Here is a 13,127-nt window from a genome sequence, read left to right as displayed (position 1 = left end):
ATGAAATGGTGTATTTACATATAGTTCCTCACATTTATTGAGGGGGATTAGTCATACTATCCATTTTGCACCAATTTATACTGTCAGACATCCAAAAGCATTTTGTAGTTTTTTTCTTAATTCTAGTCAGTGATTCTAAGCGAATATATGGTATAACTTTAACATGATAATAAATCAAACATGTATAAACTTATAAGCAATTTAATCTGAGAATAACGTCAAAAGACAATATAAATATCACATTAAGCCTTCATTTCTTCCCTTTCTTGCCAGAGGGTTTTTCTTCGGGATTCTTCGGGATCTGCCAGTTGAGAGGGTTACGACGGTACAAGGGCCATGGAGGTACGGTCAGGATGGCAGCTAGGATGAAACCGGCACCAAGAATGTAGACAGATTGGGAGAATTGCTGGACAATATAACCCCATACAAAACCAACTATGCTGAATAGCGTAATTATTGCTCTGTACAGCTTTTCTGCTTTCGCCTGCCCAGCGTAATCAATGTGAGTTGGTATTGATGAGAAGAAATCCATTTTCCTGTATTAAATTCTAGATTTTTCACATAAACACAACGACCCAATGCCACCACAACAAAATTTTGACAGTTACGACACGTCAGTTAACACTCATCAGTCTTAATTTTTTTAAATTTATTTATTACGGCTCTGGACACAAGTCTATTGAGCCAGTCTTTCATATAAATCAGTGTTCATTCTTCTACAGTGTTGCCGTTATGTATTAAGTAAGTAAGAGAAATTATAAAATTGCACCGGAATGCTCTTAGGTCAAACGAATCTTCAATGCCCTCATTTAACAATTAAAGGCGACGGTGACCAATTACAATCAAGCGGGCCATTAGCTCATTTGCATTCGGAAGCAATAAAAAAAACAAAAATATTTACAATAAAGTGCCGATAAAAATGTTGGCATCGATTCGTGTTAAATGCTTTACAGATAACAAAATAAACTCGATATTAGACTCATTATCATTTAACAGAGACATTTTTACTGTAACTCATTCACGAGAAGAAATAGTGAAAGGCATAATAAACTACTAAACCAGTAGTCAAACTAATAAATTGGCAACACTGAGTCGTCTTTTTTTTTCCTATTTAGAAGGCGCAGTTTACGCATATTCTGCCAGTAGTCGAGTAAATTCATTGAATTCTGGGCCCTTATTCTGTATGATAGTGTAAACGCGTAACGCGGCCGTGTCGTGTTACCTTCGAGAAATGTGTGTGGAATGGTATTCTGTAAGCCAAATTTCTATAGTCCTAAACATGATGCGTTGTGTTACGTGCTTGTTACACACTGTCAAAATAACGTGCGGGATAGAGAATAAGGCCCCTGTATTGTCTGTATAGTTTTTTTTATTACTCAGTAATTAAGCATTTTTTTTTTGTAGAAAAGGACGATATTAAATTAGCACTTTAATATTCCAGGGACCCAGAGTAACAATTAAATTTCGGTGCCATCTTTTTGGAAACGGCGAGTTTTAACCAGATATAAAATTTCACCTTGACTTTTCCACCTTTAATTGGCAAAATCATCATATTTTAATGAAGAAGCCACAATCCAAAAATTGAATTGAATTGAATCGAATGTAACCAAGACCATTCGTAGGTCGTAGTGTATGAACCTCAGAATGAACCTTGCTGCTAGGACAAGTACGCGACTCCTATTCCATCAATGGGATTTGTAACTTTTTTGTTTCAGCCCTATGGAGGTGTTTTCATTTATTTTTACTTGTTGTGATGAGTTGGTAGTTTTTAAAGTTCATAATAATTTATAGCAACACCGGAGTGCATTTTCCCGTCAGTCGATTGTCAACATTCAGTACGATCAGACTCATTAGGTTAATTTTAGTTAAACAAAGATATTTTAGTTTTATTTTTCAAAAGTACAATAAATCAAAATTGATTAAACAAAATGACAACATTCAAACAAGTTCCTCTCACATGCGGTGGCCATACTAGACCAGTTGTGCATTTGGATTTTAGTGACGTTACAAAAGATGGATATTACTTGATATCTGCCTGTAAAGGTGAGTTTAGTACTAATTTGCTTTTAGGGTATCCTTTCGCCTTGGCCTAGATGTAGTTGGAAGTCTCGCAAGTGTGTTTGGGTGTTTCGGATGTGTTTTCGCGTGACAGATGTTGTGTGTCGCGATGTTGCCCGAGGCCTTCACTTTTCTTGTTTGTGCGGTGCTGAGCGTTCGGCCGGCGTGCATTCTATGCATGTTGTGACCTTCTCTTTCCGGACATGCAGGAAGCACCTTGAGTATCCGCTCGTATGTTTCCTCGGCGGCAGTTTGCCTTGGGGTTTGTGTCGTGCTTTTTATTCACGTACCCGGTGCATGACATACAAGTTGTACGCCTTTGTTCATGTATGAAAATGTTGTAGGCTAAGAAAAATTGGTTCCTATATTGCTTGTTGACATTTCACCCATTCTAGGTCACCTTGTACCAGTCCAAGGTTTGATGTACTTGACATTAATGATTGTGATATGGGAGGTAGGACCACTGGTGCTACAGGTTTACTTTCATAATGTGAAAAGACAAGGAAATGTTGTTCTGCAACAGATTATTGTTCTTCCTTGTATTGAATGTAATTACATATTAATTTATTTGTATGATAAACTGATCTATAATATAATTGTATCAACCTTGATATTGTTGTTGAATGTTATGAAATCTCTATAATAATGAATGTAAACATGCACTAGCCCTCTAAATCACAATATTTATGAACAAATTTATTGTTTATTGTTAAATATTTTGAGAAACTTTACATTTACAAATAATATCAGTGGGATATATACACTGCATTAAAAATAAAATTAAGAACAAACTGATTATGCATTTTTACTTTAATGTTAATGAAATCAAAGTTTATAAAAAAGTACAAAACAATTTCAAAAAATATGTATTTCAATTAATTTAGAATAATGTTTTATGAGTGATATGTGGAGAATGATATCTTGCATACTTTCTATTTTATTTGTTCTGAAGTATTTAATCTTCAATAATCATATTAAACTATTTATATAATATTTAAATGCTAGGCACTTACCAAAAAGTTTTAAATGAACTTTCACACAAAACAATGGTGATGTAATAAAATTCTTCTAAGATGTAAACAACAATTCTTCCATTGTACAATTTAGTGAATGTAGAAAGTGTATGTTCTTCTTTTTGCATCAGTTAAGATTAGATTTTGATTTGAATGTATCAGAGTTCTTTTTTATCTACAAGTATCATGTATTTGTCTTTGTATCTGAGATATTTATGATGGTTATTATTTTAGTTTTGTACATGTTTATTTTTTACTTGCTCTTATTTACCTTGTAATTATAACTTAAAAAATACTGATTATTAAGGTTGGTTTTCAAATATTATGATAATAGAAATTTTTACAATTTCTCAGGTTGTACTACTTTTTTCTGTAGGATTTGAACTAATTTTGAAACCTTTGTTATTTTTTTAAATATTATATATGAAATTATAATGTTTGTTATTTCCTTTACTGCATATTATCTCAGTTCACGAGCATTTATTGTTTTGTTAATTTTTAGGTTTATTTTCACTCGGCTTTTGGCTTCGACTTTAGAAAGTCTAGGTTCCAAAAAGTACATTTTATCAGCATTGATAGTGTTAGGGCTAGGGTTGATAGCATAGTATAATATAATACTATTAGGAAAGTGTCACCACTTTTAGTAAGAATATAATAGATGAGGTGTTAGTGCTTCTTAGCTTCACAATTATTTGATGTGGTGTTCGCAGTATATGTGAGCTAAATAGTTACCCCAGATATTGTCATTGCAAATTTAGAGTTTCCTATACGTATTGTATGTAGTATGCGCAAGGCGCACATAGATTTCAATTTTACAACAATTTATGGTTGCCTTACTATTTATGATAATGGTATTATAAAAACAAATAAAACACCACTACTGTTCATTGTTTTACTCACTGCCAGTCACTAAGAGTACTCACTGATACCATCTCTATTAGCATATATAATTTAACTGTTATAATTGAGGCTGTAGTATTAAATGCTAAGTAACTATGTAAATTGGTTTATATACATATTTTATAAAATTTACAATAAGCAATTTGAAATGGTTGCAGAAAGTGTTGATATACATATGTTTACAACCAATACATAGCTTTCATTTAATTGAGCTTTTTCGAAATGTTACTTTGAATCTTTTAAATATACATGTAGATGTATATGATTGTCTTTGTTTGATGAGGCAAATCATTTGCCTGAGTAGCACCAAGCCCAGCCAGACACAAAACTTTGAATTAGAAAGATTATACTTTTTTCATAGAGTGCATGAGTAAAGTGAGATGTAGTGACGCGAGAAGTGCATGTGGCCAGTTGGGCATGGATAATGAAGCACTCTCTGGTTGGCGCGTCTTTGATATTTCATACTTCCGTCTTACAGAAATTGTGACGAGTCAGCTTACTGTTGCTGTTACCCTTAATATTATTAGTAATATTTCTGGAAGTCCAAACCTCTCCTTTACATAATTATTTTCTTAAGACCGACAGAGCCTTCACAATGCTATTGATATTTCGCTTGTTTATTGGCAGTGGGTATTATTAAACATCTACTGACCCACTTTATGGTTTCTCTGATCATGCATTGAAAAACCCTTCATAATACAGCAATTCAAGTTAAAAAACTAAACAACATAGAAATATATTGAATTGTGAACGAATCTCGTGTCTATATTTGTCACAATAACACACCATGTATGGAATCTTATTAGACTTCAATACCGCTGTACGTATTCTTTTGTTATTTCATTATTACAACATGCAATGATTTCCTTTTTAGATGGCAAGCCTATGTTGCGACAAGGTGAGACTGGAGATTGGATTGGAACATTCGAAGGTCATAAAGGTGCCGTTTGGGGAGTAGCTTTGACACAAAACGCTAATCTTGCTGCTAGTGGGGCAGCCGATTTTTCAGGTATGGCGTTATATAAACTTAAGTACTTTTGATCATTATGAAGAAGTGTTATTGTAGGCCGTCATGATTGTATCGAATGGCATGAGATAGTCATTTGTTGTCATTCGATACTTTATTTGGAGGGCATGGCGCTTATCATCACGTGCAGTGCAGTCACTAGGCTGTGCTAGAATAAAAAAATAAATAAAATAATCGAAATACTAGTCAATACGAAATTGGCTTCTATATCTAGTAGGTTATAAATATTTAGCTTTATTAATGGACTATTATGATTGGTGAAAATGAGATTGAAAATATGATGTAAACTTGTCAATTTCTTTATTATTATGATCGCTTTCACTGGGTTTACATTATACAAAAACAAAAAAAAGTTGCAAATTTTTTTTATATTAATTAGAGTTCTTTTTCCGATAGAAAGTGTATCAAACTGGTACACGCCTAGGGCAAAATCGATTAAGAACATCGCTGCGTCGTGTTTTTTGTCATGTTGATAGTAGACCTTTTCTGCGTTATGAAAATAAATGGTTTTACTTCACAAATTAAAATTACTATATTATTTTCTTGATAATATAAATCTAATTGTTATACGAATTACGACTTTATACACAGGAATTTTGTTTGATCTATACGTCACGTCAAATACACGTCTTTTATCCAGCCAGTCAACTAATTTATCGCAAAAGTAATCGCTGACGATACCTAAATGTGTTTAATTATCGATGACAGAAACAGAAACTTCCCCTTAGGCTTTAGTTTTCACTTCCATTACAACGTTCTTGGATGTTTATTTTTGTATTTTTGAGTTTACTTTAATCTATAAACGTAGTCTACGTTATAATCAAATTGCGTGTAAAATTTTATCAATATGTTTCCAGCGGTTTGCGCGTTTTCTTATAAACCCACTAGCTACCTACTAACATCTTCACAAAGTGTCTCATTGTAGTATTTTTAGGATTGCGTAAACATAAAAAAGAAACAATTTTTTTTGGATTTTATCGCTGTATTTTATTTTATAATTTTCTCCCGATGTTAAGAGGACTGCTGCCTTCATGGTCGCGGGACGGACTGGTTCGTCAATTATAACAAAAAATCGCATTAAATCCGAAAAATTGTTTTGTATCGATGTCTAACATTCGCGTAAACATAAGAAATCATTGGGTTTGTGTAAAGTGTATAGTATATTTGTGTTAGTTTGACCCAGTAGCCCGTTTGTCCTAAGGCTGTTTTTAAACTTACATTAGCCGATGTACACCGATTGCGATACGGTCAAGATATTTAAAATGACTCAAAAAGTTGTTCAGCATTGAAATAATGGAATTCACAATAATTACTTATCATAGCATGACTTGCAATTATTTCCATTAAGACATTATCATAATATAACTAAAAGCATTATAATGCTATTATCCTTAAAGGCAGAATAGAAATCTATCACGCAAACTTATTATTGAACGTTTGAATTTAGAATTGATTAAGGTGTTCTTACAAAAGTAAATGGTCGTTTAAGAAAATGTCAGTTTTTAATTCGAATTAAGAATGGCAATTCATTACGAAATACCAAAATAAAATTCTTACTTTTAGGGATATATTTTAAAATTTATATTATAGGATTACATTATTATTTATATTATATTATAGGATACAAAATGACCATGTCAAGCAAAAAAAATCTGCTAATTGAACTTGATATAATGTCAATTATTTATATGTATAAGTAAACAACGTAATGTTGTTCAGCAGCAATAATTAAGTGCTAAAGGTTATGCAGTCACAGTTTTTTAATCCATGTCCATGATTACACAATGCCATATTGTGACCAGAGCAACTGCAAAATCTCAACTCAATTACGATGTAATTTAATTAGGCTGGTATGGATGTCGGTCCTGAACGACAAATTGATAATATTATATTCTTCTACCAACGGTTATTGAACTCTAATTGGAGATCGGCGTAACGCATTCTGAAGATAAGATTTGTCCTAGATTTTACTGCTCGACGCTTGTAAAATATATCTTCTAGGGTTTAATTACACGCGGTGCTATACGTATTCCATCTCGTCAAAAACTTGTTAATGATAAACTCAAAATTTTATTCATTCCAAGGTACACAGGCAGCCTAACCTTACCTAACCAATGAGGTGACGACAAAAAGTGTATACAAGGTGTTCATTTTACAGCAAAACTATGGGACGCTAGATTCGGCGAGGTTGTACACACGTTCGACCACGAGCACATAGTGAAGAGCGTCAACTTCAATGCTGACGACACACTGCTGCTCACCGCCAGCAACGAAAAACTTATACGGGTGTTCGACCTCAACAAGCCTGACGCTGGACGTAAGACATTTTTTTATACTTGTAAGGTTGACCTTCCCATTATTATTAGACTGCGGCGAAAATGGTTGACTTTACATTTGTAAATTACAATTTCAGAGGGTTTATATTTTCACTCTATTACGAAGGGGGGTAATCATTTTGACACCCTGTATATATGGAGGTTTTACTCTAAATTCGCTTCTAAGGAACCGATTTTAAATAAAGCGGTGTCTATCGATTCATCTTAATTGTACAATGGTTATAAGCTATATTTTATATATATTATATAGGATTGTTTGTGAAACACGCTTCATATCTGCAGATTAATATATTGTGTGGGCACTGGATGTCCTGCTATTAATATTGCGGTCTGATTAGCAATTAATTTCAAGTAAAATCATACAAACTTGTGGTATGTGGTTGGCATCTATAGTTTGTCGTTGCGGTCGTATTGCGATTTGTAACTTTCAATATATAATCAAGCCAAATGATTGTTTCGTTTGTCGACACAGTCGGCGAAAATATTTAATCAACTATATCACCTAAAAGAATAAGGGCGTGTTTCACAATTTGTGAATAAATGGTCCTCATTACATAAATATCGGCCAAATATAACAGCCAAACTCTAATCTATGTTCCCAAGTAAAATAAAAAATATAACGCGCATAGAAAAAAATATGTCATATATGTTACTTGTTATGTGTATATCTGCAATATGTTACTTGTTTAAAATTATTTACAATGTGGATATTATTTCGTTATTTGTAGAATGAAAAATACCACTAAAATTTTTGGTTTCGTGCATCTCCTTCTAAAGCAAACATTATTTTAATTTGCAACTAACACTATGAGTCAATTCGATAATGAATTTTGATAGTTTAAAATTTAATTATGTTCTAAACTTAATTTTTTAAATTCGCAAAACTGCATAATCTCGCTCGTACTTCGCGAGCCGCCAAGTATGAAACGAAGTGCCTAAGGCCGTTTGCTTAGCAAGGGGCCTTAAGTATATCTCTGTATTAAAATAATAATTTGATAAATTTTGTAATGTATGCCTAGAGCATTCTCGAAAGTATTTCGCGTCACAAGATACTCAACCCATGAAAATTTTCCTTATGTATTCGCATTTCGAAGGTTATTGAGGCGTGTAAGTTAATTTATTCTGCGGTAAAGTGTCATTGGTACACTAAACTGTTAAACATTATTGACTCTAAAAATAACATGTTTGTTACTCATTTAATAAAAATAAGTAGGTATCGTATTTCGTATCAAAACCATATGCATATTCCAACTTTTGTTCATGAAAATATTGTTTATTGATTGTAGCTGGTAGTTGACAATTAGTAGGAAGCAATTGATTGAAATATATTTTTAGTAAATATTTGAATATGGAACATAATTATGTAACTGAAAATTCGACCTAATTTTATTGCGTAGTTAGACATTAGTATTTATATGAAAAGCATTCCAGTTCACAATGTTGACAAAATTGAGTCAGTAATAAATACAACATGGTAATAATTTTGTATAGTACGCCATTATGCAAGGGCAAATCCCAGGGGAATAAAGAAGGTTGGGGGGGGGGGGTGCCCCTCCCTGGTTTGGGTCTAGGCTACTATTGATAATTTTTAATGATTATCATTAATATCACTACATAATATAAAACAAAGTCGCTTTCTCTGTCCCAATGTCCCTTTGTATGCTTAAATCTTTAAAACTACGCAACGGATTTTGATGCGTTTTTTTTAATAGACAGTGATTCAAGCGGTAGGTTTATATGTATGATAACATCCATTAAATAGTGGAGAAATACTGTTATTTTGTTATGTTATACCCGTGCGAAGCCAGAGCGGGCTGCCATGTTTTTATATACAACGTTCACAGTTTTTCTGTAGTGTATTTAGTATCAGCATTGCACCCGTGCGAAGCCGTGACTAGACCTTGACTATATGACCCCTCCTGACTGGATCCGCCCTTGGCTCTATAGTATATTACATGTAATATATATTTTTATAAATACCGTTCCAGCTTTGGAGAAAATAAATGCACACACAAGCAGCATTAGGCACGCTGTGTTCTTGCACAATTCGCGCATCGTGAGTGTGAGCGACGACCTCACCATGCGCGTTTGGGATCGTAATAGTGGAATGGTAAGCCTTACATTTTATTCGATTGTCTATTATAATATACTGACTACATTTTGCTTGCGGTCCTGACCATATGAAAAAAAAAAACCGGATAAAATGCCTGTAGCTCTCGGGAGTAATGTAGCTTCGTATTAGTGAAAAAAAAATCAAATTCGGTTTACTAGTTCGTGAGATTAGCGCCTTCAAACAAATAAACTCTGCAGTTTTATAATATAAGTATGGATATATTCTTGGATAACTTGTACTAGGCTAGCATTGGGTGCTAAGGTCTAAAATTTCTTAGCAGTAGGATCGTAGGATCGCCGGTGGACGCTGGATGAGGAGAGCGGAGGAGCGAGCAACGTGGCGCGCTTGAGGCCTATGTTCAGCAGTGGACAGCTGTAGGCTGATGATGATTAATTATGAATGGATGATTTTTGGCACAATGTCAGCAAAGGTGAAGACGAGTATGGGGTTTCATTTAAAGACGCAATGTCAAAATGACCCTGTATATATCTTAACTGAAAAGTGCTATCGTATTATTGATCTATTTTGTTCAACATCATTTCGTGCTTCATATGTACATTTCTATAATATTTATTATTCATGAGCAATGTATAATTTATGTTTAAATTATAGTCGTACAAGTTTATTTAAACTTATTAACAGTGGTTTATAATGTATTAAATTAATCACACAAGTCCGACACAGGAATTAACTACGATTCCAAAATGACATTATATATACTTCTTATTATATCTACTTCACGAGAAACTTATAAATAATATTATTTTGGATAACATTTAGATGTAACTGCAAATACGTACGCACAAAATACGCGTAGTTGTAAACGCACTTAATGCCAACGCGCGTCTTACTCTCACCATCTGAACGGGATCTTATGCCAGTATAGTAGTTTTGTTATGACCATTGAACAAGTTTTTATTATCATGAGTGTAATTTTATGTATTTAATTAATTACAGGAAGTCCAAAAAGTGGAATTCTCCACTATACCAAACAGTTTGGAGTTGTCGCGAGACGGCGCGATATTGACCGTCGCACACGGTAAGCCTTTAAGTTAATTAGTGCCATTCATACGTTTCATTAATAGGCTTTGTGAACGCCTCCCACTCGAATCACCCACGCACGAATGTATTGAGATGTAGAAATCTGTAAAGTATTGTGAGTTTTGTATAAGGGGCCTTTTTACTATACTTGTTATCGTGACCAGCTAGATGGTTGTCTGATGGTAATGATTACAAATTGTATGTTATGGTATGGTATTTTTGGTTGAGTTAGAGAACTACAGAGTGTAAAATGTGCCTTAATGCTATCAGTCTTTGTCAAGGGAATAGATAAGTAATGACAAATAAGTTGGTCATTGTTAAAAATATGTATTTATTAAACTAAACTTGCTTCAAATTTTTAATAATATAGTGCTGGTTTGCATAATGATTTCTTAAGTTTACGCGAATGTTAGACATTTAAATTAAACTATTTTACGAATTTTATCGCGGTTTTAATATAGGTATTACTTTTCTCCCGACGTTTCGAAGACGTTTTTCTGAAGTTATAAAATTCAATTGTAGAACATATGTTCTGTGACTCAATTTACATGACTATGCTAAAATTTTATAGACAATTCAAATGAGCAACTAAACATAAACTTAATTGTAGTCATAAAGTTGCTAACCCTACTAGCAACTCGCCCCCTACGGTACTCTGTAGCCTCTAGAATCAATAGCTATTATGTCATATATCGATATCGATAACCTGTCACCACAGTCAGTCACCCAGGTTAAATATATCCAATTCAGCCAAAAAGAATTACTGTAAAATGTACTCTATTGCATTACAGGTACGAACGTGTCGTTCTACTCGTCGGACACGATGCGCAAGATGCGCGAGTTCCCGGTGCCGACCAAGTGTTACTCCGCGTCTTTGGCGCCGAGCCGCGCCACATTCGTCTGCGGCGGCGAGGACCTTAAGGTCTACAAGTATGACTACAACACCGGCACTGAACTTGGTGAGTTTCTTCTTGCCGAGAACTTCGTTGCCTTCCCCGTCCCTTCCAATAATTATAGCCCGCGTATCGACGAATAACGGTTACGGATAGATAGTTCATTTCATGCACATAATCTTTGATGTTTCCATCCTCTCCTAGTGGTCGTCCTGAGCCGAGGTTCGTAACCCGTTAGTGGGTGTCTTAGCATGTTCACTTAATTGTAACGGGTTGTAACGCTTAAACCGCTCACCCAAAGGTCCGGCATGTATAACCCGACCCTTCTCAGGGTAACAAACGTAAGACATGTTTAAAAAAAAGGCTCATTGTCTGTTCCGGTGTGGTAAAGTGTTGTTACCGTTTGCAGAGTCGAACAAGGGCCACTTCGGTCCGGTGCACTGCGTGCGGTGGTCGCCGGACGGCGAGCTGTTCGCGACGGGCTCGGAGGACGGCACGGTGCGGCTGTGGCAGGGCGTGCCGGGCCGCGTGTACGGGCTGTGGCGCCGCACCAACGACCACGCGCCGCTCGCCAACGGGTTCAAGGAGGTCGCCGCCAATTGACACTGCAGCACCAGAGACCAGGTAACCAAGTGCAGTTATACCGCGCGCGAGCTCCGACGAATCGTGGGTACGATCCTGGCGCGTATAAACCGCCGCCGTACAAACATCGCAAATTCCGCACAGAAGTGACTTTAGGTACTATACGCCCGAGCTCCGAGGAATCGTGACTACGACTCGGCACGTATAAACCGCCCCCGTACAAAGATCGCAAATTTCACGCAGAAGTGACTTTAGGTACTATCGATAGTAGTATGTCGATGTAGTATTACACATTTTCATTTTTTGGCGTTTAATTTTACGGCCTCTTAGGTCCACACAAATATATTTTATTTTGCATCGAATATGTCTAAAAAAATTATAGTACACCTTCGCCGCCTGACCACCTACATCGATAACGTTCTATCTACTCATTCGGTGCATTACGTCATCACATCAACATTTTTCTGAAGCTCGCTCGGACTTTATATATTTTGGTACTAATCTCTTCTCGGCTTATTTTGCTTAAAGTTCGCTCCTGTATAATCGCTATTGTCGGTAGAATCTGAAACCACGAACGCTACCATTACGATAGCGCGGAGCCTTAACAACACGCATACCGAATAAATGCTAATTTAAGCGACACGTTGTGATGCTGCTCTAGTCGACGTTAGCCTTTAAAGTAATCTCACAGTAGGTCTTAAATTCCTGAAAACGAGGTGGAAATGCGAGAAAAAACTGTCTTATGAAATCCAAAAACTCTGGTGTAGTGGCCATTTTCCAAATGCACACGGCATACATAGTGACTCTTTTGTTTCAGGACAAGAGTGGGGGGCAGTGAGAGTGCAATTGAAATTGTTCGCGTGGTTTAAACTGCGACTGTGGAGTTTACTTGCCACCAGGCTATGTGCAAAATGAAATTAAGAGAGGTTTGCCTGAACAAATCAAGACTTTAAGTATTCGAAACTTTTAAAAACTGTGTTTGTGTTGTTTAGTTTTTGCAACACTGGTTTTTATACTCAAATGTAATGTATTTATTGTAAAAAGGAACTAAATAGACTTGATATGCAACAAAATAAAGTGATTTGTAAATATTTTATGTATTTTATTCATATTTTTTTTACTAATGTCAGCTTTAAAGTGATTACGGACTGAATAATATACTTA

General features: G+C 35.2%; 2 protein-coding genes across 2 annotated transcripts; one reads left to right on the top strand and one right to left on the bottom strand.

Moving 5' to 3' along the window:
* Positions 1–185: 185 nt before the first annotated feature.
* Positions 186–619, bottom strand: LOC115440401 (signal peptidase complex subunit 1). The gene has a single exon (XM_030164685.2). It carries the CDS (start codon positions 530–532, stop codon positions 251–253), a length of 282 nt encoding a protein of 93 aa, XP_030020545.1. The 5' UTR covers positions 533–619; the 3' UTR covers positions 186–250.
* A 1,177-nt stretch (positions 620–1,796) lies between these two features.
* On the top strand, positions 1,797–13,054 carry LOC115440376 (serine-threonine kinase receptor-associated protein). Its single transcript, XM_030164646.2, has 8 exons — positions 1,797–2,043; positions 4,846–4,980; positions 7,157–7,315; positions 9,323–9,444; positions 10,405–10,486; positions 11,280–11,447; positions 11,791–12,005; positions 12,781–13,054. Exons 1-7 carry the CDS (start codon positions 1,929–1,931, stop codon positions 11,982–11,984), a joined length of 975 nt encoding a protein of 324 aa, XP_030020506.1. The 5' UTR covers positions 1,797–1,928; the 3' UTR covers positions 11,985–12,005; positions 12,781–13,054.
* The last annotated feature ends 73 nt before the right edge of the window (positions 13,055–13,127 follow it).

Source organism: Manduca sexta, chromosome 12 (assembly GCF_014839805.1).
Source record: "Manduca sexta isolate Smith_Timp_Sample1 chromosome 12, JHU_Msex_v1.0, whole genome shotgun sequence".
Taxonomy (NCBI): domain Eukaryota; kingdom Metazoa; phylum Arthropoda; class Insecta; order Lepidoptera; family Sphingidae; genus Manduca; species Manduca sexta.
Note: the sequence above shows the minus strand (reverse complement) of the source record. Positions and strands in the feature narration are given on the sequence as shown.

Bases quoted from the DNA above. Each gene is read 5' to 3' on its own strand.
- LOC115440401 (XM_030164685.2), bottom strand. From the start codon at position 532: ATGGATTTCTTCTCATCAATACCAACTCACATTGATTACGCTGGGCAG.
- LOC115440376 (XM_030164646.2), top strand. From the start codon at position 1,929: ATGACAACATTCAAACAAGTTCCTCTCACATGCGGTGGCCATACTAGA. The intron at 4,981-7,156 runs GTATGGCGTTAT...TTCATTTTACAG, and splicing joins TGGGGCAGCCGATTTTTCAG to CAAAACTATGGGACGCTAGA. The intron at 9,445-10,404 runs GTAAGCCTTACA...AATTAATTACAG, and splicing joins GGGATCGTAATAGTGGAATG to GAAGTCCAAAAAGTGGAATT.